The sequence below is a fragment of the Erythrolamprus reginae genome, chromosome 4, assembly GCF_031021105.1.
Source record: "Erythrolamprus reginae isolate rEryReg1 chromosome 4, rEryReg1.hap1, whole genome shotgun sequence".
NCBI lineage: Eukaryota > Metazoa > Chordata > Lepidosauria > Squamata > Dipsadidae > Erythrolamprus > Erythrolamprus reginae.
The window spans coordinates 1,235,204-1,260,125 of record NC_091953.1 but is presented as its reverse complement, the minus strand read 5'-3'; the positions used below and the strand labels follow the sequence as shown (position 1 = coordinate 1,260,125).

The 24,922-nt window shown below is 41.1% G+C and overlaps 1 protein-coding gene across 1 annotated transcript in view; it reads right to left on the bottom strand.

The window, feature by feature from the left end:
* ARAP1 (ArfGAP with RhoGAP domain, ankyrin repeat and PH domain 1) overlaps positions 1 to 24,922 on the bottom strand; it is a 108,756-nt gene that overhangs the window by 62,080 nt on the left and 21,754 nt on the right. The window contains 1 exon segment of the mRNA XM_070749442.1: positions 15,627 to 16,397. Coding sequence (XP_070605543.1) covers positions 15,627 to 16,279 — 653 coding nt within the window. The 5' untranslated portion in view covers positions 16,280 to 16,397.

Genomic DNA, 24,922 nt, shown 5'->3' with positions numbered 1-24,922 from the left:
AATTGAATTTAATTAGCTCTGCTGGCTGGGGAATTCTGGGAATTGGCGTCCACAAGTCTTAAAGTTTGCCAAGGTTCTCGGTATTATTATTTTTTATTTTTTTTCTTCATACACTATGAAGTAGTGTCAGGTTTCCTGAATAGGCAGGGGGTTAGACTAGAAGACCTCCAAGGTCCCTTCCAACTCTGTTTCTCTACTGTATTTTCTATTCTATTCTATTCTATCCCATATTCTATTCTTTCTTTATTCCTTATTCTATTCTATTCTATTCTATCCCATCCCATATTCTATTCTAATTCTAATTCCATTCCATCTATTCTATTCTATCCCATCCCATCCCATTCCATATGCTATTCTATTCTTTCTTTATTCCTTATTCTATTCTATATTCTATATTCTATTCTATTCCCTATTCTATTCTATTCTATATTCTATTCTATATTCTATATTCTATTCTACTCTATTCTATTTTTCTTTTCTTTTCTATTCTATTCCATATTCTATTCTATTCTATTCTCTATTCTATTCTCTATTCAATTTTCTATTCTATTCTACTCTATTCTATTTTTCTATTCTACTCTACTCTACTCTATTCCTTAACCCATCCCATCCCATTCTTATCCTATCTCTGGCTGGAAGGGTCATTGAGAAAAAAGGCTCCTGTGCCCCTGTGTGGAGACCGGCTGGAGCCAGGCTGGACATGAGTGACCCCTCTCTCTCTCTCTCTCTCTCTCTCTCTCTGTCTCTCAGAGACCAGCCTGGTGCCCCCTGATAATAGCCGGTCCCTTGCCCCCCTCCCCAAATGGCCCATTCATTCCAATCCTCCCTGTGCAAAACGAAAGCGCTGGGGAGGTTTCCGGGTTTCGGGGCAGAAAGGTCGCAGTGTCGTCACAACCAGGGCTGGATCTCAATCCTCCTCCGGCACACTTTTTCACACTCACTATTTTTTTTCCTTTTGCCACACAAAAAGGTCATAAAAGTGGATCACATGATCCCCAAACACTTTTTTTTTTTAAAAAAGAAATAAGTCAGAGAACTTTGATGCGAACGGCTGGAATTTAACCTTCGCTGGGTTCCTTATTTTCTTTTTTAAGCTTTCCATTTAAAATACAAATAGCGCTTCTCTTTTTTTTTTCAATAAGTTGTTTTGGAAAAAATAAAATAAAATACAAATACTGTAGTGCTTTATTTTTTTTCAATCATTTTTGTGTTAAAAAAATGAAATATAAATAGTGCTTGACTTACAAGCATTCTCATTTAGCGACCGTTCAAAATTGCAACATCCTTCGAAGCGCAGAAGCTGAAATGTGACCCAGGGCAGTCCTTGACTTACGACTGCAAAGGGAGCCCAGGATTGGTGTCGCTAAGTGAGACATTTGCCAAGAGAGTTTTGCCCCACTTTGCGACTTTTCTGGCTGCCGTCATTAAGCAAATCGTCTCAGTTGTTCAATTAGTAACACAGTTGTTAAGCGGATCTGGCTCCTCCCCATTGACATCATTATTATTATTATTATTATTATTATCATTATCATTATCATCATTATTTATTAGATTTTGTATGCTGCCCCTCTCCATAGACTCGAGACGGCATACAAATCTTTGCTCGTCGGGAGGGTCGCAAAAGAGGATTGATGACGCATCCGTCATAAATGCGAGTCAGTTGCCGAGCCTCTGAATTTGGATCACGTGACCATGGAGGACGCTGCCGTTGTAAGTGCGAAACAACGGCTGTGTCGCTGTTTTCAGTGCCATTGTAATTTTAAACGGTCACTAAATGAATCCTTGCACGTTAAGGATTATTCGTTTAGTGACCGTTTAAAGTGACACTAAAAACACATAAATCCTTTTTCATTCCAGTATCTCCTCAATCTCAGGATTCAGGTGCACGGCAACCGACTCACGTTTATGACGGCCATGGCAGCCCAGAGAAGGTCATGCGATTCCCTTTTGCAACTCTTTTGACCAGCAAGGTCATAGGGGGGGGGAGCCTGATTCACTTAATGACCAGGTTCCTAACTTAACAACTGCAGCGATTCGCTTAACAATTATGGCCAGGTAAAATGGGGCAAAATTCACATGTCAAATTCCTCGCTTAGCAGCGGTCGTAAATTGAGGACCGTCATTAAGCAGGGGGAAGATTTGGCTTCTTTTTTTGCCCCCGGCAGCACAAGGATTTCTCTTTCGCCCGTTTCAACTTTATCCTCCCATAAATTTATTTTAAAATTTATTATCTTTTTTGTTATTATTGTTGTTGTTGTTGTTGTAGTTATTATTATTATTATTATTATTATTATTATTATTATTATTATTTAGATTTGTATGCCGCCCTTCTCCGAAGACTATAAAAAATGTAACAACAAATCTAATTAATTAAAAATTACAAACTAAAATTCCAATGTATGAAAATCAGTCAGCCAATTCATTCAAAATAAGTAAATAAACAAACAAACAAATAAATAAATAAATAAATAAATAAATTTGAAACATTTATTAAAATTTTTTTAAAGCATCCTTCAAAGCCTTGCAAAATGGCCCCCTCTGGTCCTCACCCCCGCCCCCCATTGACCACTGACTCCCCCCCCCCAGACAAATCCTCCAAGGCCGACCCCTGAGGGATACATGCTCCCCCCAAGCAGGAATGGGGGGGCTGTTTTGTTTTTACACGCACCAATTTTGACCCTGAAACTGCCCAGTCATTTTCCTCCGAGGGGCCAGGAGAGAGTGAGACCCCGACACACACATTGAATCTGCAGAACTTTTCTTTTCTTCCCTTCTTCCCTTCTTTCTTTTGCTTTCCTTTGCTTTCCTAACGTTTCTCCTTCTTTTATCTGCTTTTTGTTTTCTCTTTCCCTTCCCTTTTTTAACCTCCCTTCCTTCCTTCTTCCCTCCCTCCCTACCTCCCCATTTTCCTTCCCTTCCCTTTTTTAAACCTCCTTTCCTTCTTACTCCCTCTCTTCTTTTTTCCTTTCTTTCTCTTTCTTTCGGTCTTCCTTCCCTCCTTCTTCCTTCTTTCCTCCCTCCCTCCCTCTCTCTCCATTTTCCTTTCCTCCCCTTTTTAAATCTCCTTTCCTTCTTCCTCCCGCCCTTCCTTCTTTTTTTCTTTCTTTCTCCCTTCCTTCTTTCTTTCTCTTTCTGTCTTCCCTCCCTCCCTCCTTCTTCCTTCTTTCCTCCCTCCCTCCCTCTCCTTTTTCCTTTCCTCCCCTTTTTAAATCTCCTTTCCTTCTTCCTCCCTCCCTTCTTTTTTTTCTTTCTTTCTCCCTTCCTTCTTTCTTTCTCTTTCATTCTGTCTTCCCTCCCTCCTTCTTCTTCCCTCCCTACCCTTTTTTCTTCCATCCTCTTTTTTGACCTCCTTTCCTTTTTATTCCTTCCCTCCTTTCCTTCTTTCTTTCTTTCCCTTTCTTTCTGTCTTCTCCCCCTCCCTCCTTCTTCCTTCCCTTCCTTCCATTCTTTCTTTCTTTCTTTCTTTCTTAAATTTGTATGCTTCCCAACTCCCTACGGGCGTCTCACAACCAAAAAGAAACAAGACATATGGTATTAATATCAAACCATCTAAGAAGAGAAACAATTCCTCCTCTTCTTCCTTCGCCGTTCCTCTCGTCTCTCTCTCCTCCACTCCTCCTCTCCCCATCCTTCTCTCTCCCCTGCCTCCCTTTGCCCCTCCAACAGTTAAATCCACTCCGGGAAGACTCCAAAAAAGATCTCCAAAGCTTTGCCAGTCCAAAGAGACAAGGACGAAAAGAGCCAGAAAAAAAAGTTAGAAAAAGCCAAGAATCCCTCCACAAAAGACACCCAGCCCTCCACCCCTCCATTCTCCCCACCCCTCCATCCCTCCCGTCTTCTGCAACTTTCTCCATCCACCTTTCTCCAGCAGCGTCTCCCGCAAACCCAACCAAATCCCCATTTTCTCTCTCTTTTTCAGTTTACCTGGAGGGGGGGGACGTTGGCAAAGCCCGCAGCCCCTTCCGTCTGGCTGTGCCAAGCGCTAGAGTCCCATTTGCCCCCCCTGAAGGGGCTCCGTTGGCCTCTCGCAGGCAGAACAGCGGCACCCCTGAATTTCTGGGGAGGGGGGCCGGGAAGGGGTCCAGCTCCTCCAGGCTGTCCAGGGCTGGGGGGGAAAGGAAGTCGCCTGCGCCTGCGCACAGCAGCCCTGGCTCCGACTGGGGGGGGGGCATTTCCTGGCGACAGAAGCTTCCTGCAAAAGGCTGAACTTTGAAAAAGGGGGCAGAAGAAAGAGAAAGTGCCCAGAAGACGGAAGCCGCCCCACTTTCTCCCCCCTGCCCAGTGTGCCCACCCTAGGAGGCTCGGCTTTTAGGGGGGGTGTCTATTTTAGGGGGGGTCTTGCAGAGACAAACCCCCCCCTAAAGGGAGGAAGCAGGCGTGTAGCAGGGCGAAAGGAGCGTGGGAGAATGGCAGCCGCTCAGCCCTGGCACAAGGGAGGCCCTGGACACCTCCCAAGGGAAGACCACACTGCCCATCTGGAATTTAACTACTAGCTGCACTTTGGCAGTTCACATCTCACCACCAAAAATCGGAATTTAATTTTAATGAAAATTAAAGATAAATTTTATAAAATGGGGGGGGGGTTATAAAATCTGAGTGGAATTTTATAAAATCTGGGGTGGAATTTTATAAAATCTCAAGGGAGTTATAAAATCTGGGGGGGATTTTATAAAATATGGAGGGAATTTTATAAAATCTCAGGGGCTTATAAAATATGGGGGGGGATTTTATAAAATCTGGGGGAGGGGATTTTGTGAATGGCTCGAAAGTAGAAATGGATAAAATAAACAAGGGCTTTGAAAGTAAAACCAAAGAATTAAAATGTTTCTCTTTTACTAGTAACAGGTATATCAATATTATTGCATCTTTGTATACCACCGATACATACTTGACAAAACAAATAAAATAAATATGATAACTCGGTTTAAAACCCGGTTGACAAAAAAGAGAAAGGGCTGCAGCGATAAGAGAAATTATGTAACACAGATTTAAAGGAATAAAGAGCAGTGAAATGTGGATACTGTATAGGAAATGAGAGACGATATACAGTATGTAACTTTTTAAAATGTTTTCGTCTATTGTTCTTTTTCTTTTTTCTTTTAGGTTAAAGTTAGTCTTTCCTTTGATTTGAAATACAGTTTAGCTGTTAGATGGATGCAGTGATGATTGATGAGATAAAAATTTATGCTTATGCATTAATTCACTATATAAGATGATCCTACATCTATATATGTTTATGTATATGTATATATATTTGCATCTACTGTATATCTATATGTGCAGTCAGGCGGTAGGGAAAGCAAGTAGTATGCTTGGCTGCATAGCTAGAGGTATAACAAGCAGGAAGAGGGAGATTGTGATCCTGCTGTATAGATCACTGGTAAGACCACATTTGGAATACTGTGTCCAGTTCTGGAGACCTCACCTACAAAAAGATATTGACAAAATTGAACGGGTCCATAGACGGGCTACAAAAACGGTGGAAGGTCTGAAGCATAAAACGTATCAGGAAAGACTTCATGAACTCAATCTGTATAGTCTGGAGGACAGAAGGAAAAGGGGGGACACGATCGAAACATTTAAATATGTTAAAGAGTTAAATAAGGTCCAGGAGGGAAGTGTTTTTAATAGGAAAGTGAACACAAGAACAAGGGGACACAATCTGAAGTTAGTTGGGGGAAAGATCAAAAGCAACGTGAGAAAATATTATTTTACTGAAAAAGCAGTAGATGCTTGGAACAAACTTCCAGCAGACGTGGTTGGCGTATCCACAGGAACTGAATTGAAACATGCCTGGGATAAACAGATCCATCCTAAGATAAAATACAGACAATAATATAAGGGCAGACTAGATGGACCAGGAGATCTTTTTCTACCGTCAGTCTTCTATGTTTCTATATCTATCTATATCTATTTATCTATATACCTATATCTAATCTATATTTATATCTCTATATCTTTATATCTCTATGTCTATATCTATATCTACACTGCTCAAAAAATAGAGCAGTGTATATTTTTTCAACTACCCTAGTTAAGCAAGCCAGGATTTCATGCAAGGTTTGAATTGGACACAAGGCAGGACTGGAAACAGCCTCATTTCTGCCATGGAAAAGAAGGAGAGAATAAGCGTGTGTGTGTGTGTGTGTGTTGTGTGTTGTGTTGTGTTGTTGGGGGCCATTCTCCACCCCCCTCCTCCTCCCTGCCAGAGGCGCCTCCACCAGCTCAAAGTTCCTGAAGACACAACAGGTTGTTTTCACACCCAGGTTTTGATCTTTGCGGTGTCTCTCCTACTTTCTAAGTTTGCCCTTCCCAGGTCTGATAAATAAAAAGGCAAAAGGGAAATAAAAGGAAATTGAAGTGAACTGAAATAAAAAGTAAGGTACAGAGTAAAAAATATGGAATTACAAGAGTCGGAGGGGACCTTGGAGGTCATCTAGTAGTCCAACCCCCTACTCAAGCAAGGAACCTTATATGTATCCAGTCACTTCTTCAAAACCTCCAGGGATGGAGCCCCCACAACTTCTGGTGGCAAGCTGTTCCACTGGTTAATCATCCTCACTGCTAGGAAGATTCTTTGCCCCTTTTCCAAAATCTCCACCTCTGTCCTAGGTTGACAAGGGGAAAACCTATTTTAATATTCTATGCAACTAGACTTACAATCCTAAGCTTAGAAAGCTTAGAACTACATCGCCTTAAACATGACCTAAGCATAGCCCATAAAATTATCTGCTACAACGTCCTTCCTGTCAACGAGTACTTCAGCTTCAACCACAACAACACAAGAGCACACCACAGATACAAACTTAAAGTAAACTACTCTAAACTCAACTGCACGAAATACAACTTTAGTAACCAAGTAGTTGATGCCTTGGACACGCTACCAGACTCTGTAGTATCATCCCCTAACCCCCGAAACTTTACCCTTAAACTATCCACTGTTGACCTCTCCCAATTCCTAAGAGGTCAGTAAGGGGTGTGCATAAGTGCACCAGCATGCCTACTTCAGCTTCAACCACAACAACACATGAGCACACAATAGATACAAACTTAATATAAACCGCTCCAAACCCGACTGCGGGAAATACAACTTTAGTACAGGAGTAGTTGATGCTTGGAACTCTCTACTTGACTCTGTAGTATCATCTCCAAACCTCCAAAACTTTACTCTTAGACTCTCCACGGTTGACCTTTCCCGATTCCCAAGGGGTCAGTAAGGCAATGCATAAGTGCACCAGCGTGCCTTCCGTCCCCTGTCCTCATGTTTCTCTCTTATTAGGATCTTGTATATAAATATTATTATTTCTTTGTATACCACCAATACGTACATGACAAAACAAATAAATAAAATTAATAAAATAAATTCCATAACAGACCACTAACATTCGGAGGCAGCTTTTAAAAAGACCCCGTCCCTAATTTCTCAGAATCATAAGGAAAAAGGAGATTCACAACAATCTGACTTCTGAAATTCTGTTATGAAAGAAGGCATTTTGAATAAAAATAGCTCTGAGTAAAATGTGAATACAACTGACTTCCCACGCAGACTCCCATCAGGGGAGACCCATCATCCCCAGCCTGCTCGGCTTGCTGAATTCCCCTTCCAGGCTCTTTACACCGGTTAGCAAGCTACTTCCTTTGTTTTCCCTCTGACGTCTGCACGACAATCTCAGTAGATTTGCCGCAAAGCATGAGTGGGAAAAAAACAAGTTCCTTTTTTAATTTCAATTTTAAACCCAAACACATAAACACAGCCTGGTTTTCGGGGTCGTGTTAAGATGGGACAGCAGGGGGCAGCACCTGCCTGGTTCTACCTGAAGCTAAGCAGGGCAGAGCAGGTGAAAACGTGGATGGGAGATTCCCCCCCAAAATACCAAATTTTCGATTTGTGGTCCTTGCTTTGACAATCGTTGATTAAGCACTGCTCAGAGTTACAACAGCACTGAGGAAAGGGACGTGTAGCCAATCCTCACACTTAAGACCAGAGTATTTATTTTATTTTATTTTATTTGTATGATTGTATTATTATTGACCCCACCTGACTAATAATTGTGATGTATGACTGTGATTGAATTGGCTGATGGATTTTATTATATTGGGGTTTTTATAGCTTGTAGTTTTTTAATTAATTATATTTGTTTATATGCACTGTTGTACATTATGTCTTGTGAGCTGAGTCTTCGCTCCAAACTCGACTGCAGGAAATACGAATTTAGTAACCGAGTAGTTGATGCCTGGAACTCACTACCAGGCTCTGTAGTATCATCACCTCACCCCAAAACTTTACTCTTAGACTCTCCACTGTTGACCTCTCCCGATTCCTAAGAGGTCAGCAAGGGGCCTGCATAAGTGCACCAGCGTACCTTCCGTCCCCTGTCCTAATGTTTCTCTCTTACTAGTATTGTGTATATAAACACTGTTATATCTTTGCATACCACCAATACGTACTTGACAAAACAAGCAAATAAAATAAATAAATAAACTTCCAGTGGCAAGCTGTTCCACTGGTTAATTGTCCTCATTCTTAGGAAGTCTCCTTTCATTCCAGGTTGCTTCTCTCCTTGGTTTGTTTATTATTATTATTATTATTATTGTTGTTGTTGTTGTTGTTGTTGTTATTATTATTATTATTATTATTATTATTATTATTATTAATTAGATTTGTATGCCGCCCTTCTTCAAAGTTTCCATCCACTGTTCCATCGGGTGCTTTCACAAATAATTCGACCTTAATTTCCCTGTTAGAAAATATAAATGATCTGTTCTTGATGGGGGGTTTTTAAAAATGTTTCTTGGACGATGTGCTCCTTGACTGGTTCCCCTCCGTGGGTTCTTCTCCTCCTGCCTTCAGGGGCTTTGGAGAATAGGTGGACCCCCTCCTCTTCCTCGGGGCAGACCTTCAAATATTGCAAGACTGCTATCATGTCCCCCCTGGTCCCTCTCTGCCGTAGACTAAACACATATCAGAGTTCTCTTACCTGTTGTTTGTATGTTTAGCCTCCCAGGATCCCTGAATCCTCTTTGTGGCTCTTCACTGCACTCCTTCAACCTGGAAACTTATCTTTGCTTTTATGGACCCTGAGAGCATCTGCACCAAAGATAAATTCCTTGTGTGTCCAATCACACTTGGCCAATAAAGGATTCTTTTCTACTCTACTCCACTCCATTCTTTCCTATTCTTTCCTTTCTTATTCTATTCCATTCCATCCTATTCTATATTCCCTATTCCCTATTCCATATTCCATATTCCGTTCTGCATTCCCTTCCATTCCATACCATCCTATTCTATTCCATTCTATATTCTAGAATGGCATTGGAATCCCTACATGGCATCGGACCAGAATACCTCCAGGACCGCCTTCTACCGCACGAATCCTAGCGGTCTATAAGGTCCCACAGAGTTGGCCTTCTCCGGGTTCCATCGACCAAACATAGAAACATAGAAGACTGACGGCAGAAAAAGACCTCATGGTCCATCTAGTCTGCCCTTATACTATTTTCTGTATTTTATCTTAGGATGGATATATATTTATCCCAGGCATGTTTAAATTCAGTTACTGTGGATTTATCTACCACGTCTGCTGGAAGTTTGTTCCAAGCATCTACTACTCTTTCAGTAAAATCATATTTTCTCATGTTGCTTCTGATCTTTCCCCCAACTAACTTCAGATTGTGTCCCCTTGTTCTTGTGTTCACTTTCCTATTAAAAACACTTCCCTCCTGAACCTTATTTAACCCCTTAATGTATTTAAATGTTTCGATCATGTCCCCCCTTTTCCTTCTGTCCTCCAGACTATACAGATTGAGTCTTTCCTGATACGTGTCGTCTGGCAGGCCCCAGGGGAAGAGCCTTCTCTGTGGCGGCCCTGGCCCTCTGGAATCAACTCCCCCCCAGAGATTAGAACTGCCCCCACCCTCCTTATCTTTCATAAATTGCTTAAGACCCACCTATATTGCCAGGCATGAGGGAATTGAGACATCTCCCCCAGGCATATATAGTTTTATATATGGTACGCTTGTGTTGCATGGTTTTTAAATGTTGGGTTTTTAATGTGTTTTCTTTTAAACATTAGATTTGTCACATTGTACATTGTTTTATTACTGTTGTGAGCCGCCTCGAGTCTGCGGAGAGGGGCGGCATACAAATCTAATATATTATTATTATTATTATTATTATTATTATTATTATTATTATTATTATATATTCCATATTCCATTCCATTCTTTCCTATTCTGTTCTGTTCTATTCTATTCCAATCCATTCTATTCCATTCTATTCTTGACAAACATATCTTTTCTTTTATGTACCCTGAGAGCATCTGTACCAAACACAAATTCCTGTTGTGTGTCCAATCACACTTGGCCAATACAGAATTCCAATTCTCTTCCGTTCTAGAATTAAGGAGAATTAATTTCCCGACAGTAGGAACCACTAACAAGCTTGGCCACTTTATTTATTTACTTATTGGTAGTTTTTACCTGCCGCCCAACTCCCGAAGGACTCTGGGTAGCTTACAAAGAATAAAAATCAATACTTTAAAACAGCATAAAATACATAAAAAGAGTATAAATCAGTAAAATATTAATAAACTTGACCAACATATATACTCTCAGTCCTCGTGATCCAGGGTTCCATTCGTTCACTTTGAAATGTGGAGGCTCCGCCATCCATGGAGGTTTTGCAAGAAGTCATTGGACAGCCACTTGTCCGAAGTGGGATATAGAGTCCACTGCTTGAGAAGGGGGCTGGACTAGATGGCCTCTGAGGTCCTCCCAGGATTAGGCTTCTCTGTGACTCTAGTTAAGATCTCTGAGACTCAGGAGTTGATGGTCTTGTGGGTTCTGATTCTCTCCTAACCCTGCGTGGTTTCTTCAGATCTTCCCTTCCTTTCCAGGCTGCATTGTGTTATTTCGAAGGGCTTCTAGAGAAGACCGACCAAAAAACCACGTCTTCTCCTTTACAACGTTCATGGGAGACCACGTGAATTTTGCCCTTCGCTTGTGCTCCGCAGGGCCTTTTCTGGGCAAAAAGGGACGTTCTGCATCTATTTTTCTGAGCTTGAGTGAGGGAATGACCACAATCAAGTTGAACAATAGTTAGGTTATTTAGGGGGGTTTTAACTTTCAGAAAAATATACACTGCTCAAAAAAATAAAGGGAACACTTAAACAACACACTATAAATCCAAGTAAATCAAACTTCTGTGGAATCAAACTGTCCACTTAGGAAGCAATACTGATTGACAGTCAATTCCACCTGCTGTTGTGCACATTCAACTTTGTACAGAACAAAGTATTCAATTAGAATATTTCATTCATTCAGATCCAGGATGGGTTCTTTGAGTGTTCCCTTTGTTTTTTTGATAGTATATAATGACAGGAAGAAAGCACTATGGCTTAGCGTTGAAGATAACAGAGATATTGTTTGTATTAATTATAATAATAATAATGATGATAACAACAACAACAATAATAACAAGAACAGAGTTGGAAGGAGTCTTGGAGGTCTTCTAATCAACCCCCTGCTTAGGTAGGAAACCCTACACTACTTCAGACAGATGGTTATCCAACATCTGCTTAAAAACTTCCAGTGTTGGAGTATTCACAATTCTGGAGGCAAGTAGTTCCACAGGTTAATTGTTCTAACTGTCAGGAAATTTCTCCTTAGTTCTAAGTTGCTTCTCTCCTTATTTAGTTTCCACCCATTGCATAATAATAATAATAATAATAATGATAATAATAATAATAATAATGATAATAATAATAATAATAATGATAATAATAATAATAATAATAATAATAATAATAATAATAATAATAATAATAATATAAGTTCATGAAGTCTTTCCTGATCAATTTGATGCTTAAAACCTTCCACCATTTTTGTAGCCCGTCTTTGGACCTGCTCAATTTTGTCCATATCTTTTTGTAGGTGAGGTCTCCAGATCTGAGCACAGTATTATTCCAAATGGGGTCTCACCAGCGCTCTATAGAGTGGGATCACAATCTCCCTCTTCCTGCTTGTTATACCTCTAGCTATGCAGCCAAGCATTCTATCTGTTTTCCCTACCGCCTGACCGCACTGTTCACCCATTTGGAGACTGTCAGAAATCATGATCCCTAAATCCTTCTCCTTTGAAGTTTTTGCTAGCATAGAACTGCCAATACAATATTCAGATTGAGGATTCCTTTTGCCCAAGTGCATTATTTTACATTTGGAAACATTAAACCCCAGTTTCCATTGCTTTGACCACTTGTCTAGTAAAGCTAAACCATTTGCCATATTAAAGACTGTTTAATTACAGCCACAAGAATTACAATTCCACAGAATTGGAAAAAAGAGGATACACCATCAGAAAGAGAAATTATTAAGAAAATATATGACTGTGCAGAAATGGACAGACTTACCCCAAAACTTAAAAACAAGGAGGATTCAAGATACTATGAAATTTGAGGAAAATTTTATGATTGAGTAACAAAAAGGAAAAAAAAGAAAAAATTAAAATTAAAATAGGCTAGTACATAGGGAAAATATTGATAGTGACCAAACACAAAATTCTGAAAACCTTTAATCGACTGGATACCTTGTTCAATCCAAACTGACCTTAGATAAAGGGTAGATCAGAAAAAATATGGGAAAACCGCGGCCACCATACACCGCACATCGTTAACTCCAGGAATTTAGAACTGTTAAACAAACAGTTCAAGGGGTGGGTACGGGTGAAGGAAGAGTCAGAAGGTAAAAAGCACTCAGACAGAAAGTTTAGAATTTACTTTTATGAATTGATATATTAAGTTTTTCTTTGCTAAAATGATAGAGATTATATGTACAGAATAATTATATGAGAAAAGTATAACGATTGTAAAGTTAATAGTACATGTCGATACAATGATGTAAATCAAGATGTAACTGCTCTTTATTTTTGTAACATAATAAAAACTATTTAAAAAAAATAAAATAAAGACTGTCAGAAATCACGACCCCTAAAATCCTTCTACCTTACCACTACCTTACAGGGTTGCTGTGGGGGAAACAGCAGAAGGAAGTAGTCTTAGGAACGTTCACCACCATGAGTTAATTTATAAGAACAATAAAAGCAAAATATAAATAAAAGGAATAAAAGGCTTTTGAATCCTCTATAAAGCCACTTCCAGGCTCCCTGACTTCTGCCTTTTCCCTCGCAACGGTTGGCCAACCACCTTTAGTTCACGGCCTCATTACAACACGAGGCAGCACTTTCCTTCCAGAGAACAAAAAATCTCCCTCTGCAAATGTTTCTGGGTGAGAAAAACGTGAGTTGGCCAAGCCGGTTGTTATGTTGGTTAGGGGTGGATCTAAGGTCAGGCGACGGAGGATTAAGGAGCCAGAATAACTGGTTAAAATGGCCAGATGGAGAAACCACCTCTTTCATTGGAAAAAGTCCAAGAAAATGTCACGAAAGGCTTGCAGAGAAGTTGACTGGACCTCTCAGAGTAACAGAAGAGTTGGAAGGGACCTTGGAGGTCTTCTAGTCCAACCCCCTGCTTAGGCAGGAGACCCTAAACTACTTCAGACAGATGGTGATCCAACATGCTCTGAACAACTCCAATGCAGTCTATAGACCAATTTTGGCACCTTTAAAACTTCTGGACTTCAACTCCCAGTATTCTGAACCTTGTAAAATGATGGAGGGATGAGAAGGGTCACTTAGTCCAGTGTTTCTAGGCCCCTTTAAGGGGGGGACTACAAGTCCCAGAATTCCCCAGGCAAGAAGAGGAGCATGAGGATATAAATCTTGTTGGGGGAAGTTGGAAGAGCTGGCTGGGGGACCTTGGAGGTCATCTAGTCCAACCCCTGGCTTAGGCAGGAAACCCTACACTACTTCAGACAGTGTAGTTATCCAACATCTTAAAAACTTCCAGTGTTGGAGCATTCACAACTTCTGGAGGCAAGTTGTTCCACCGATTAATTGTTCTTAGTGTCAGGAAATTTCTCCTTAGTTCTAAGTTGCTTCTCTCCTTGTTTAGTTTCCACCCATTGCTTCTTGTTCTGCCTGCAGGTGCTTTGGAGAATAGCTGGACTCCTTCTTCTTTGGGGCAACCCCTGAGACAGTGGAAAGCTGCTATCCTGTCTCCCCTGGTCCTTTTCTTCATTAAACCAGACATAAACCCAGTTCTTGCAAACGTTCTTCATAGGTTTTAGCCTCCAGTCCCCTAAATCCTCTTTGTTGCTCTTCTCTGCCCTCTTTCTAGAGTCTCAACATCCTTTTTGCATTGTGGCCACCAAAACTGAATGCAGCATTCCAAACGTGGCCTTCTTACCAAGGCCTTAGAAAGTGGTATTAACCCTTCACGTGATCTTGATTCTCTCCCTCTGTTGATGCAGCTGAGAACTGTGTTGGCTTTTTTGACAGCTGCTGCACACGGCTGGCTCCTATTTCAATGGTTGTCCACCAGGACTCCAAGGTCCCTCTCACTGTTACTATGGTTGAGCAAGGTACCACATATGGTGTACCTGTGTGTTTTGTTTTTCTGGCCTAACTGTAGAACCTGACTTTTTTCACCACGGAAATCTTTGTGATAGATAGATAGATAGATCGATAGATGGATGGATGGATGGATGGAGGGAGGGAGGGAGGGAGGGATAGATGGATGGATGGATGGATAGATAGATAGATACTGTAGGTACGTAGGTAGGTAGGTAGATGAAAGATAGATAGATAGATAGATAATAGATAGATAGATATAAATACAGATAGATAGATAGGTAGGTAGGTAGGTAGGTAGGTAGATAGATAGATAGATAGATAGATAGATAGACAGACAGATGCAGACAGACAGACAGATAGAATAATTCAAGCGTTCTCTTCCTTTTTCTCACCTTTCTGACTGAAAAAGCAAAGTCTATTTTAAGTTCAACTCTCGTTGCTTGGAGACGCATAAAAGTTCCTCTCGTTGCAAACCTACTAGCACACGTTTTATAATAATACTATAGTATAATAACAACAGAGTTGGAAAGACTTTGGAGGTCTTTTAATCCAACCCCCTGCTTGGGGAAGAAACCCTATACGGCTTCAGACAGATGGTTATCCAACATCTGCTTAAAAACTTCCAGTGTTGGAGTATTTGCAGTTTCTATCGCCATCACTCTGCTCAACAAATCATTCCTTCAACACTGTCAAACTATTTACTAAGTCTGCACTACTGTTACTACTAGGTTTTTCTCATCATTCCTATCACCCAATCATTAAGTGTTGGACCTCATGATTCTTGACAAATGTCTCTTTTTCTTTTATGTCCACTGAGAACATGTGCACAAAGACAAATTCCTAGTGTGTCCAACCACACAGCCAATAAAAGAATTCTATTCTATTCTATTCCATTCCATTCCATTCTATTCTTGACCAATGTTTATTTTCTTTTATGTACATTGAGAGCATGTGCACCAAAGACAAATTCCTAGTGTATCCAATCACACTTGGCCAATAAAATAATTCTATTCTATTCTTGCAGTGGCAAGCTGTTCCACTGATCAATTGTTCTAATTTTCAGGAAATTTCTCCCTAGAGACATTCTCTCCTTCATAAATGGTTCTGCGAATGGCTTTACACGCTCCCCTCCCTGCGTTGCACACGCGTGTGAGCTTACCTTAGCTGGGCCTTCTGGGAGACCACCCTGGGGGGCAGTGTGGGGGGGCGCACCGGGACAGGCGGCTTGCTCTCCAGCTGGTGGCGTTTGGCGGGCAGGGGGGGCAGAGAGGGCCTGGCCCCCTCCTCCGCAACGGGGGGGCTGAGCCTCTCGCCCGCCGTCTGCGGCAAAGTCTCCAATCCCACGTCCACTGCGGGGAGATCCGAAAACGAAGCCGAGAACTTGACTGGTGGGTGGCAAGTGGTCCTCGGAGGGATGGGGGGAGGGAGAAGCGGGAGGCTGGTGGCGGGGGCTACTCGGTCCTGGCTCCTTGGTCCTCCCACCGAGTCCGGTTGGGCCTCTTGCTCAGGAAGGGTGGTAGCCGCGCTCGAGCAAGTCCGAAAGATGTGGCGTTTCTTGGGGACGGGTCTCCTCGGAGGCAGCTGGGGACCGGCCAAGCCGAACGTAGACTCGGCGAAGACTTTGGCCAAGCCGGAGAGGATGCGCTTGCGGTGGCCGGGCAGGAGGACACCGAAGCGGAGGAGGGCCTCGTCGGTCAAGTGCTGGCAATCCTGGAGGCAGCTCAGCTGGTTCTGCTCGAAGGCCGGGGCGTACTGGTCCAGGCGCAGAGTCTGGAGCCACTCGGCCAGGGCGAGCGAAGGGCCCTCCGCCATGGCGCTCTGGGGACGATGGGAGGTGCTCAGCGGGTTCCTTGGGGGGCAGCTCAGATCATGCCCCCCCTCTCTTGCGTAGCTTCGCGGCTCTCAGGATGCGCAAGGAAGACAGGGAACACTGTGGGAAGAAGAAGGAGAGCAGCCTCAGCAGCGGTCAAGCCTTGAGCCACCCCCAAACCGGAAGGGAGCAGTGACCCTCAAGGTCAGCAAAAACCTGGGGCATTTCATGGGGATCGGTTTTCTCCTTCCTTCCTTCCTTCCTTCTCTTCAGGTTTCCTTCCTTTTCCTTCCTTCCTTGCTTTCCTTCTTTCTTTCTTTCCCTTTCTTCCTTCCTTTCTTCCTCCCACCCTCCCTTCTAGCTCCCTTCCTTTCTTTCCTTTTTCTTTCCTTTTTCTTTCCTTCTTGTTTCCTTGTTTCCTTCCCTTTCTTCCTTCCACCCTCACTTCTAGTTTCCTTCCTTTCCTTCCTTCTTTTCTTTCCTTCTTTCCTTCCTTCTTCTTTCCTTCTTCTTTCCTTCTCTTTCCTCCTTTCTTTCTTCCTCACACCCTCCCTTCTAGTTTCCTTCCTTCCTTTCTTTCCTTCTTTTTTCCCTCCCTTTCTTCCTTCCTCCCACTCTCCCTTCTAGTTTCTTTCCTTTCCTTCCTTCCTTTCTTTCCTTCTTCTTTCCTTCCCTTCCCTTTCTTTTCTTCTTCCTTCCTTCCCTTTCTTCCTTCCTTCCTTCCTCCCACCCTCCCTTCAAGTTCCTTTCCTTTTCCTTCCTTCCTTCCTCCCAACCTCCCTTCTAGTTTCCTTCCTTTCTTTCCTTCCTTCCTTCCTCTCTCTCTACCAGATTGCTTCCTTCCTTCCTTCCTTTCTTTGCTCCTTCCCTCCCTCCCTCCCTCCCTGGCTTCCTTCTTTCTTTTCCTCTTCCTTCCCTCCCTGCTCCCTCCTAGTTCCCTCCCTCCCTTCTTTTCTCCCTCCCCACAAGACTTTTCAATCTAACCCTTTTTTTGGAACCGTGTGCCCAGAATGCCAAAAATGTTGAAATACCAGAAAGCCAAACGGGTTTTGTGCATGGAGGAAGGGAGGAAGGAAAGGGCTGAGATGAGTCAGTTGGGCAGGCGATGGAGGGCAACGCGGCAACTCCAGGCAGGGTTCAAATTGCCAAGTGCCAAATACCCGCCATAAAGCCCTGCATACAAAAATTTAAATTTTAAGGGTGAACCTTTTTGACACAGAACTCCCTGCCTGTTCCCTGGCTTGACCCTTCAAGTCACCATCACTCTCGGACCCTTTCTAAAAATGAGACCGCTTGCAATACCAACCACAGTGCCAAAGCCCACAGCAACAACATCGCCAAAAGGGCTTCAAGAGTTGTTAACCTAACCCTACGTAGCTTCTGCTCCGGTAATCTCACACTACTCACCAGAACATACAAAACTTTAACCAGACCAATCCCTGAATGCAGCTCATCTGTCTGGAACTCACACTGCATTTTGGACATAAATACATTAGAAAACGTCCAGAGATACTTTACGAGAAAAACTCTCCACTCCTCCACTCGCCACAGAATCCCCTGCGCAACTCAACTCACAATTAGTGTTGGGCGAACCCAACAAAGTTCAAGTTCGGGTTTGGCGCCCAAATTCTTTAAAAAGTTCAGGTTCAGCATGAAGTTTGAGTTCGGCGCTCGGGAAAGCACCAGGAAGCACCGCCAGCCAGATGTCACCTTCCGGAACAGTCGGGGTGTTTCCCGGCGCTCTCCTGAACCCGAACCCGAACATTTGCAAAAATTCAGGTACAAGCCCGAACTTTGCAGGTTCGGTTCACCCAACACTACTCACAATCCTAGGTTTAGAAAGCTTAGAACTATGTCGCCTTAAACACAACCTATAAAATCATCTGCTACAATGTCCTTCTTGTCAACGACCACTTCCACTTCAACCACAACAACACATAAGCACACAACAGATACAAACTTAAAGTAAACCACTCCAAACTTGACCGCAGGAAATATGACTTTAGTAACCGAGTAAATTGATGCATGAAACTCACTACCAGACTCTGTAGTATCGTCACCTAACCCCAAAACCTGACCCTTAGACTCTCCACTGTTGACCTCTCCCAATTCCTAAGAGGTCAGTAAGGGGCGTGCATAAGTGCACTAGAGTGCCTTCCGTCCCCTGTCCTAATTTCTCTCTCTTACTATTATCATGTATATAAATATTGTTGTTGTTGTTATTATTATTATTATTATTATTATTATTATTAATATTAATTAGATTTGTATGCCGCTCCTCTCCGAAGACTCGGTTATATCTGTGTATACCCCCAAAACGTACTTGACCAAACAAATAAATAAAATAAAATACATAAACACGATCCCCTCTTTCTTTCTTTCTTTCTTTCTTTCTTTCTTTCTTTCTTTCTTTCTTTCTTTCTTTCTTCCTTCCTTCCTTCCTTCCTTCCTTCCTTCCTTCCTTCAATCCTCTGCTTTTCCCCGAGCCCAACCCAGCAGCCCCCTGACTCCTTTCTGCTTTTGCAAGAGACCCTGGGCAAATTTTGCTGAGACCAAGATCTTCTCCAAAGGTCATTTCCTGTGGCTATAAATAGGATGGGGGGGGGAACCTTCCTTCTCCCATCAGTCACACTTCTCTGACTCACCAATGCTTGTTTGCACGTTTCCACACATCCCAACAAAATTTCAGACACCCTGAACACCGCCAACGCCCGCCCCTTTGGCACTAGCGGAAGTCCTCACCTTAATGGCCAGAATTCAGCCCATGAAAAGATACTAACCCTAGAAAATAAAAACATTTGCATAATAGGAGACTATAATGGAATTATAGATAAAGACAAAGATTATAGGAAAAGTAAAAATGCAAATACAAGGAGGACTACGTTGCCCAACACATTTAAAGATATGATAGAAGAATTAAATATGACAGATTTATGGAGGTTAACGCATCCAAAAAAAACCCAATATACATTCTATTCAGCGCCACACGGATCCTATTCAAGGACAGATATTTATATGGGCAAACAGTGAAATGCTACGAGACATTGAAACGGTCGAAATAGATATAAATGTTTGGGCAGACCACAACCCACTAGTTGTGACCTGGAAAGGGACCAAAAATCATAATAAAAGATGGAAATTAAATGCAAATATATTATTAGAAGAAGAATATAGTGAAAGAATTATAAAAGGGATTGAATTTTTTATAGATGAAAATCAAAAACAACCAACAACCATCCAGAACTTGTGGGATACTCTCGTGGCCTACATAAGAGGTACCACTATAGCATATAACATAGAAAGAAATAAAAAGAGGAGAAAGGAATATAATGTGATAATAGAAAACATTAAAAAACTAGAAAAACAACATCAAGAATTACCGGAGAAAAAGGAAATATATGAATCTTTATTGGGATATAATCATGAACTAAACCTAATAGCCCCCCAAATTTTGTCGCTAAGCAAGACATTCGTTAAGTCGGTTTTGCCTCCCTTTTATTTGGCCATAAACTAAATCGTGGCACTTGTTCAGTTTAGCAACGCGGTTGTTAAGCGAATCTGATTCCCTCCCATCGACTTTGCCCATCCAAAGGTCACACCACCCATTGTAAATACGAATTGGGTGCCAAGAGCCGGAATTTTGACCCATTTTTGATAAGTGTGAAAAATGGCCATAAGGCACTTTTTTAATAATAATAATAACAACAACAACAGAGTTGGAAGTTAAAGTGTAGAGTGTAGTGTAGAGTATAGTGTAGTGTAATGTAGTGTAGAGTAGCGTATAGAGTAGTTGGAAGGGACCTTGGAGGTCTTCTAGTCCAGCCCCCTGCTTAGGCAGGAAACCCTACACCACTTCAGACAAATGGTTATCCAACATCTTGAAAACTTCCAGTATTGGAGCATTCACAACTTCTGGAGGCAAGTGGTCCCACAGAGTTGGCCTTCTCCGGGTCCCGTCAACTAAACAATGTTGTTTGGCGGGCCCCAGGGGAAGAGCCTTCTCTGTGGCGGCCCCAGCCCTCTGGAACCAACTCCCCCCGGAGATTAGAATTGCCCCCACCTTCCCTGCCTTTCGTAAACTACTCAAGACTCATTTATACCGCCAGGCATGGGGGAGTTGAGATATTCCTTCCCCCTAGGCCATTACAAGTTATGCATGGTATGTCTGTGTGTATGTTTGGTTTTATAATAAGGGTTTTTAGTTGTTTTATTATTGGATTGTCACATGCTGTTTTTATCATTGTTGTTAGCCGCCCCGAGTCTATGGAGAGGGGCGGCATACAAATCCAATATTATATTATTATTATTATTATTATTATTATTATTATTATTATTATTATTATTATTTGTTCTAACTGTCGGGAGATTGCTTCTCTCCTTGGTTAGTTTCCACCCATTGCGTCTTGTTTTACCCTCTGGGGCTTTGGAGCATATGATGCTTACATTATACACTAACCAAATTTAGCTCAAGGTTATGTCCTATTTTAAATAGCATTCTGGGGAGAAAAAACCCTGTAGAATATTTTCCTAAGAAAACAAAGCAGAAATCAGAAATACAATAACAGAGCTGGAAGGGACCTTGGAGGTCTTCTAGTCCAACCCTCTGCTTAGGCAGGAAACCCTACACTACTTCAGACAGATGTTTATCCAACATCTGCTAAAAAACATCCAATGTTGGAGCCTTCACAACTTCTAGAGGCAAGCTGTTCCACTGGTCAACCGTTCTGACTGTCAGGAAATTTCTCCTTAGTTCTAAGTTACTTCTCTCTTCTCTCTTTTATCTTTTTTAAAAAAATGTTTTTATTGAAATATAAGCATTAAAAAGGAACAATACACAAAAACATACATAAATATAACACACGAACAAATATTAACACAAACACATCTACAAGACAAACAAAAAAGAAAAAATAGAAAAGATATTTAAATTATAATATACTGCTGAAAGAAATAAAGGGAAGACTTAAAAACACCATATAACTCCAAGTAAACCAAACATCTGTGAAATCAAACTGTCCACTTAGGAAGCAACAATGATTGACAATCAATTTCATTTTGTTGTCAGCACATGCAACTTTGTCCGGAACAAAGGATTCCATGAGAATATTTCATTCCTTCAGATCTAGGATGGGGTCTTTGAGTTCCCTTATTTTTTTGAGCAGTGTATTTCAGTCCATTAAACACATTATCTCTAAAAAGAAAAGAACTTTATTACAGCTATTGTAGTTGGGATAAAAATTTTGTTCTGTTATTAATTTTATATACACATTTGTTCTGCTTTTACCACCCTTATTTCAATCAATATTACAATATTTGAAAATTTTAAAAGGGTAACTTCAACCTGTCACTCAATGAACTGGGTTTCTTCCCCCCCCCCCAAATAGTATTTACTTTATTCAAGAAAAGTTCACATACAAAACACTGAATGAACTTTTAAAGTGAGGGAACTACCCTCACTGGTGCCTTTCTCCCATTGCAAGGATGCCAATACCCATCATCCCCAGCACCACCGGTTGTCATCCAACCCATCGAAAGACACAGGGGAAAGCTTATAAGTTAACGGGGGTTTTTTGGTCTGACCTTTGGATCAGAAACCCTGGATTATTCACCAAGTTGACTTTCTTTCTTTTTAATTGCGTTGTTTACAAAGAAGAACCCGCGGGAAATACTGCAAAAATGGGAACAAGGGTTGAGAAGGAAGTCGGCACATTTTACACAGAAACGTAGAAAAACCGACAGCCGACTCAAGAGACACGAGATCCATTGAGTTCGGGTCCACTTGGCTTGGTTTCCCTTGCTTGGCTTGGCTTTTATCATGAATTCATTTTGTTATTTTGAATTATTTCTATATCCAATTGCATTTTTAAAAACATGATTCTGTATCTTATATTTTTAATAATAATAATAATAATAATAATAATAATAATAATAATAATAATAATTTATAAGATTTGTATGCCACCCCTCTCCAAAGACTCGGGGCAGCTCACAACAATAACAAAAACAATATAATAGTAATACAAATCTAATATTAAATAATAATAATAATAATAATAATAATAATAATAATAATAATAATAATAATAATAAATTAAAACCTAAAATTTATATTGCTGAGAGATGGTTAAGAGAGTTTGGCCACGTCTTATGACCTTCCTCACTATTGTTGTTAAGTGAGTCACCACAGTGTTTCAGTTACGAGACCCAAGGACAGTGCAATTGTCATAAACCTAACATCAAAAGCATGATCCAAAAAGCCCAACAAACAATGTTCTTTCTGCACCAACTCAGGAAGCTCCAACTGCCCCAGGAGCTGCTGATCCAGTTCTACAGAGGAATCATTGAGTCTGTCATCTGCACCTCTATCACTGTCTGGTTCGCTTCTGCAACAAAACAAGACCGACACGGACTTCAGAGGAGAATCAGAACTGCAGAAAAGACAATGGTTGCCCCCTGCTTTCCGTTGAGGACCTGTAGACTGCACGAGTCAAAAAGAGGGCTGGGAAAATATTGACTGACCCCTCGCATCCTGGACACAAACTGTTTCAACTCCTACCCTCAAACGACACTATAGAGCCCTGCACACCAAGACAACTAGATACAAGAAGAGTTTTTTCCCGAATGCCATCACTCTGCTAAACAAATAATTCCCTCAACACTGTCAAACTTTTTACTAAGTCTGCACTACTAGTTTTTTCTCATCGTTCCTATCCCACTTATGACTGTATGACTGTAACTTGTTGCTGGCATCCTAAGGTTTTTATTAATATGGATTGTTTCCTCATTGCTTATTTGACCCCTAAGACAATCATTAAGTGTTGGACCTCATGATTCTTGACAAATCTATATTTTCTTTTATGTACACTGAGCGCATCTGTAGCAAAGACAAATTCCTACTGTGTCCAATCACACAGCCAATAAAAAAATCTATTCTATAAAGAATTCTACATGAGTCAGGTATATTTTATTAAAATAGTACTGCTTCTAAAGAAATAATAATAATAATAATAATAATAATAATAATAATAATAATAATAATAATAATAAAATATATATATATATACTTTTGTCTTCTGGGATCTCCACCAATTAATTTCCAAAAACTGGGAAAATGTATTATATATAAAGAATTTAAGAATGACTGATTAAAATCTATAGCTATACACTTTATTGTCAGATTTCAATATTTTTAAGGTATATTGATTTATGTGTGGGGATGGAGAAAAAAATAAAAACTTTTTGGAAAGAAATATTTATTTATTATTTATTTATTTATTTTATTATTTAGAATTGTATGCCGCCCCTCTAAACATGAGTCAGCTCCCAAGCGTCTTTATTTGGACCACGTAACCTGGGGATGCTGCAACGGTCATAAGTGTGAAAAATGGACATCTTTTTTTTTTTTTTTTTAAACCCTCTGGCCTAAAAAGGAATCAAATTCAGAAAGAAAACCAGCCCGTCTGGGGGAAAACCCTGCCTTTTCCTCTGGATATTTTTGCTGAATGGGAGGATAAAAATAAATTCTGGCTGAACTTATTTTAGTTTCCGGGAAAGTTCGCAGGCCGAGATGTCACCCCGGCACGTGGTTCTTTCTCCGGTTCTTTCCCAACCCTGAAGCCTCCTCCGGTAACCTCCCCTCACCCATCTCCCCTCCCCAAATCCAGCCAATGTCCCAACTGCTTCCTCCGCCAATTTAGAGCATTGACTGCTACATTTTGATGCTTCTGTAGCTGAACTTAAATAAGTCCCTTATTTCGCACCCATGCTATTATAGCATTTAGACTTATATACCGCTTCCTAGAGCCTTTGCAGCCCTATCTAACCAGGTGCTGTTAATGTTCCCAACCTCTTTCATTGTTACTCTCTGCGAAGAATGTTTTCTAAACCCCAAGTCTTTGCAGGGTTCAAATCTCATCACCGGCTCAAGGTTGACTCAGCCTTCCATCCTTCCGAGGTGGGTAAAATGAGGACCCAGATTGTGGGGGCAATAGGATGGCTCTGTTAAAAAGTGCTATTGCTAACATGTTGCAACCCACCCTGAGTCTAAGGAGAAGGGCGGCATAAAAATCGAATAAATAAATAAATAAATTCAGTTCCTGTGGATTGACCAACCACATCTGCTGGAAGTTTGTTCCAAGCATCTACTACTCTTTCAGTCAAATAATATTTTCTCCCGTTGCTTCTGATCTTTCCCCCAACTGACCTCCGATTGTGCCCCCTTGTTCTTGGGTTCACTTTCCTATGAAATACACTTCCCTCCCTTTAACGTATTTAAATGTTTTGATCATGTCCCCCTTCATATTTATATTTTAGTTATATTATTTATATTTACATTTATATTATTTCTATTTCTATTATTTATAATTTATATTTATATATTTTACTGCAAAGCTCATGATTATGGCTTCGTTTTTAGCCCTCCAAAAGCGTTTCAGCAAGGAGTAAAGCTCAGGAATATTATTGCAAAATAACAAAGATGCTTCCAAATTCTGCAAAAAAAGGGGGGGGATTTGGGTAGACACCGAGGGTGATGCCCGGTCAGAGGAAATACCAACAGCCCCCCCCCCTCCTGGTGCTGTGCAGCTGCTGTAAACACTAAAGGGGTCTTGTTCTCCAGACCGCTTGCTTGCGTGCCAAAGTCAGGA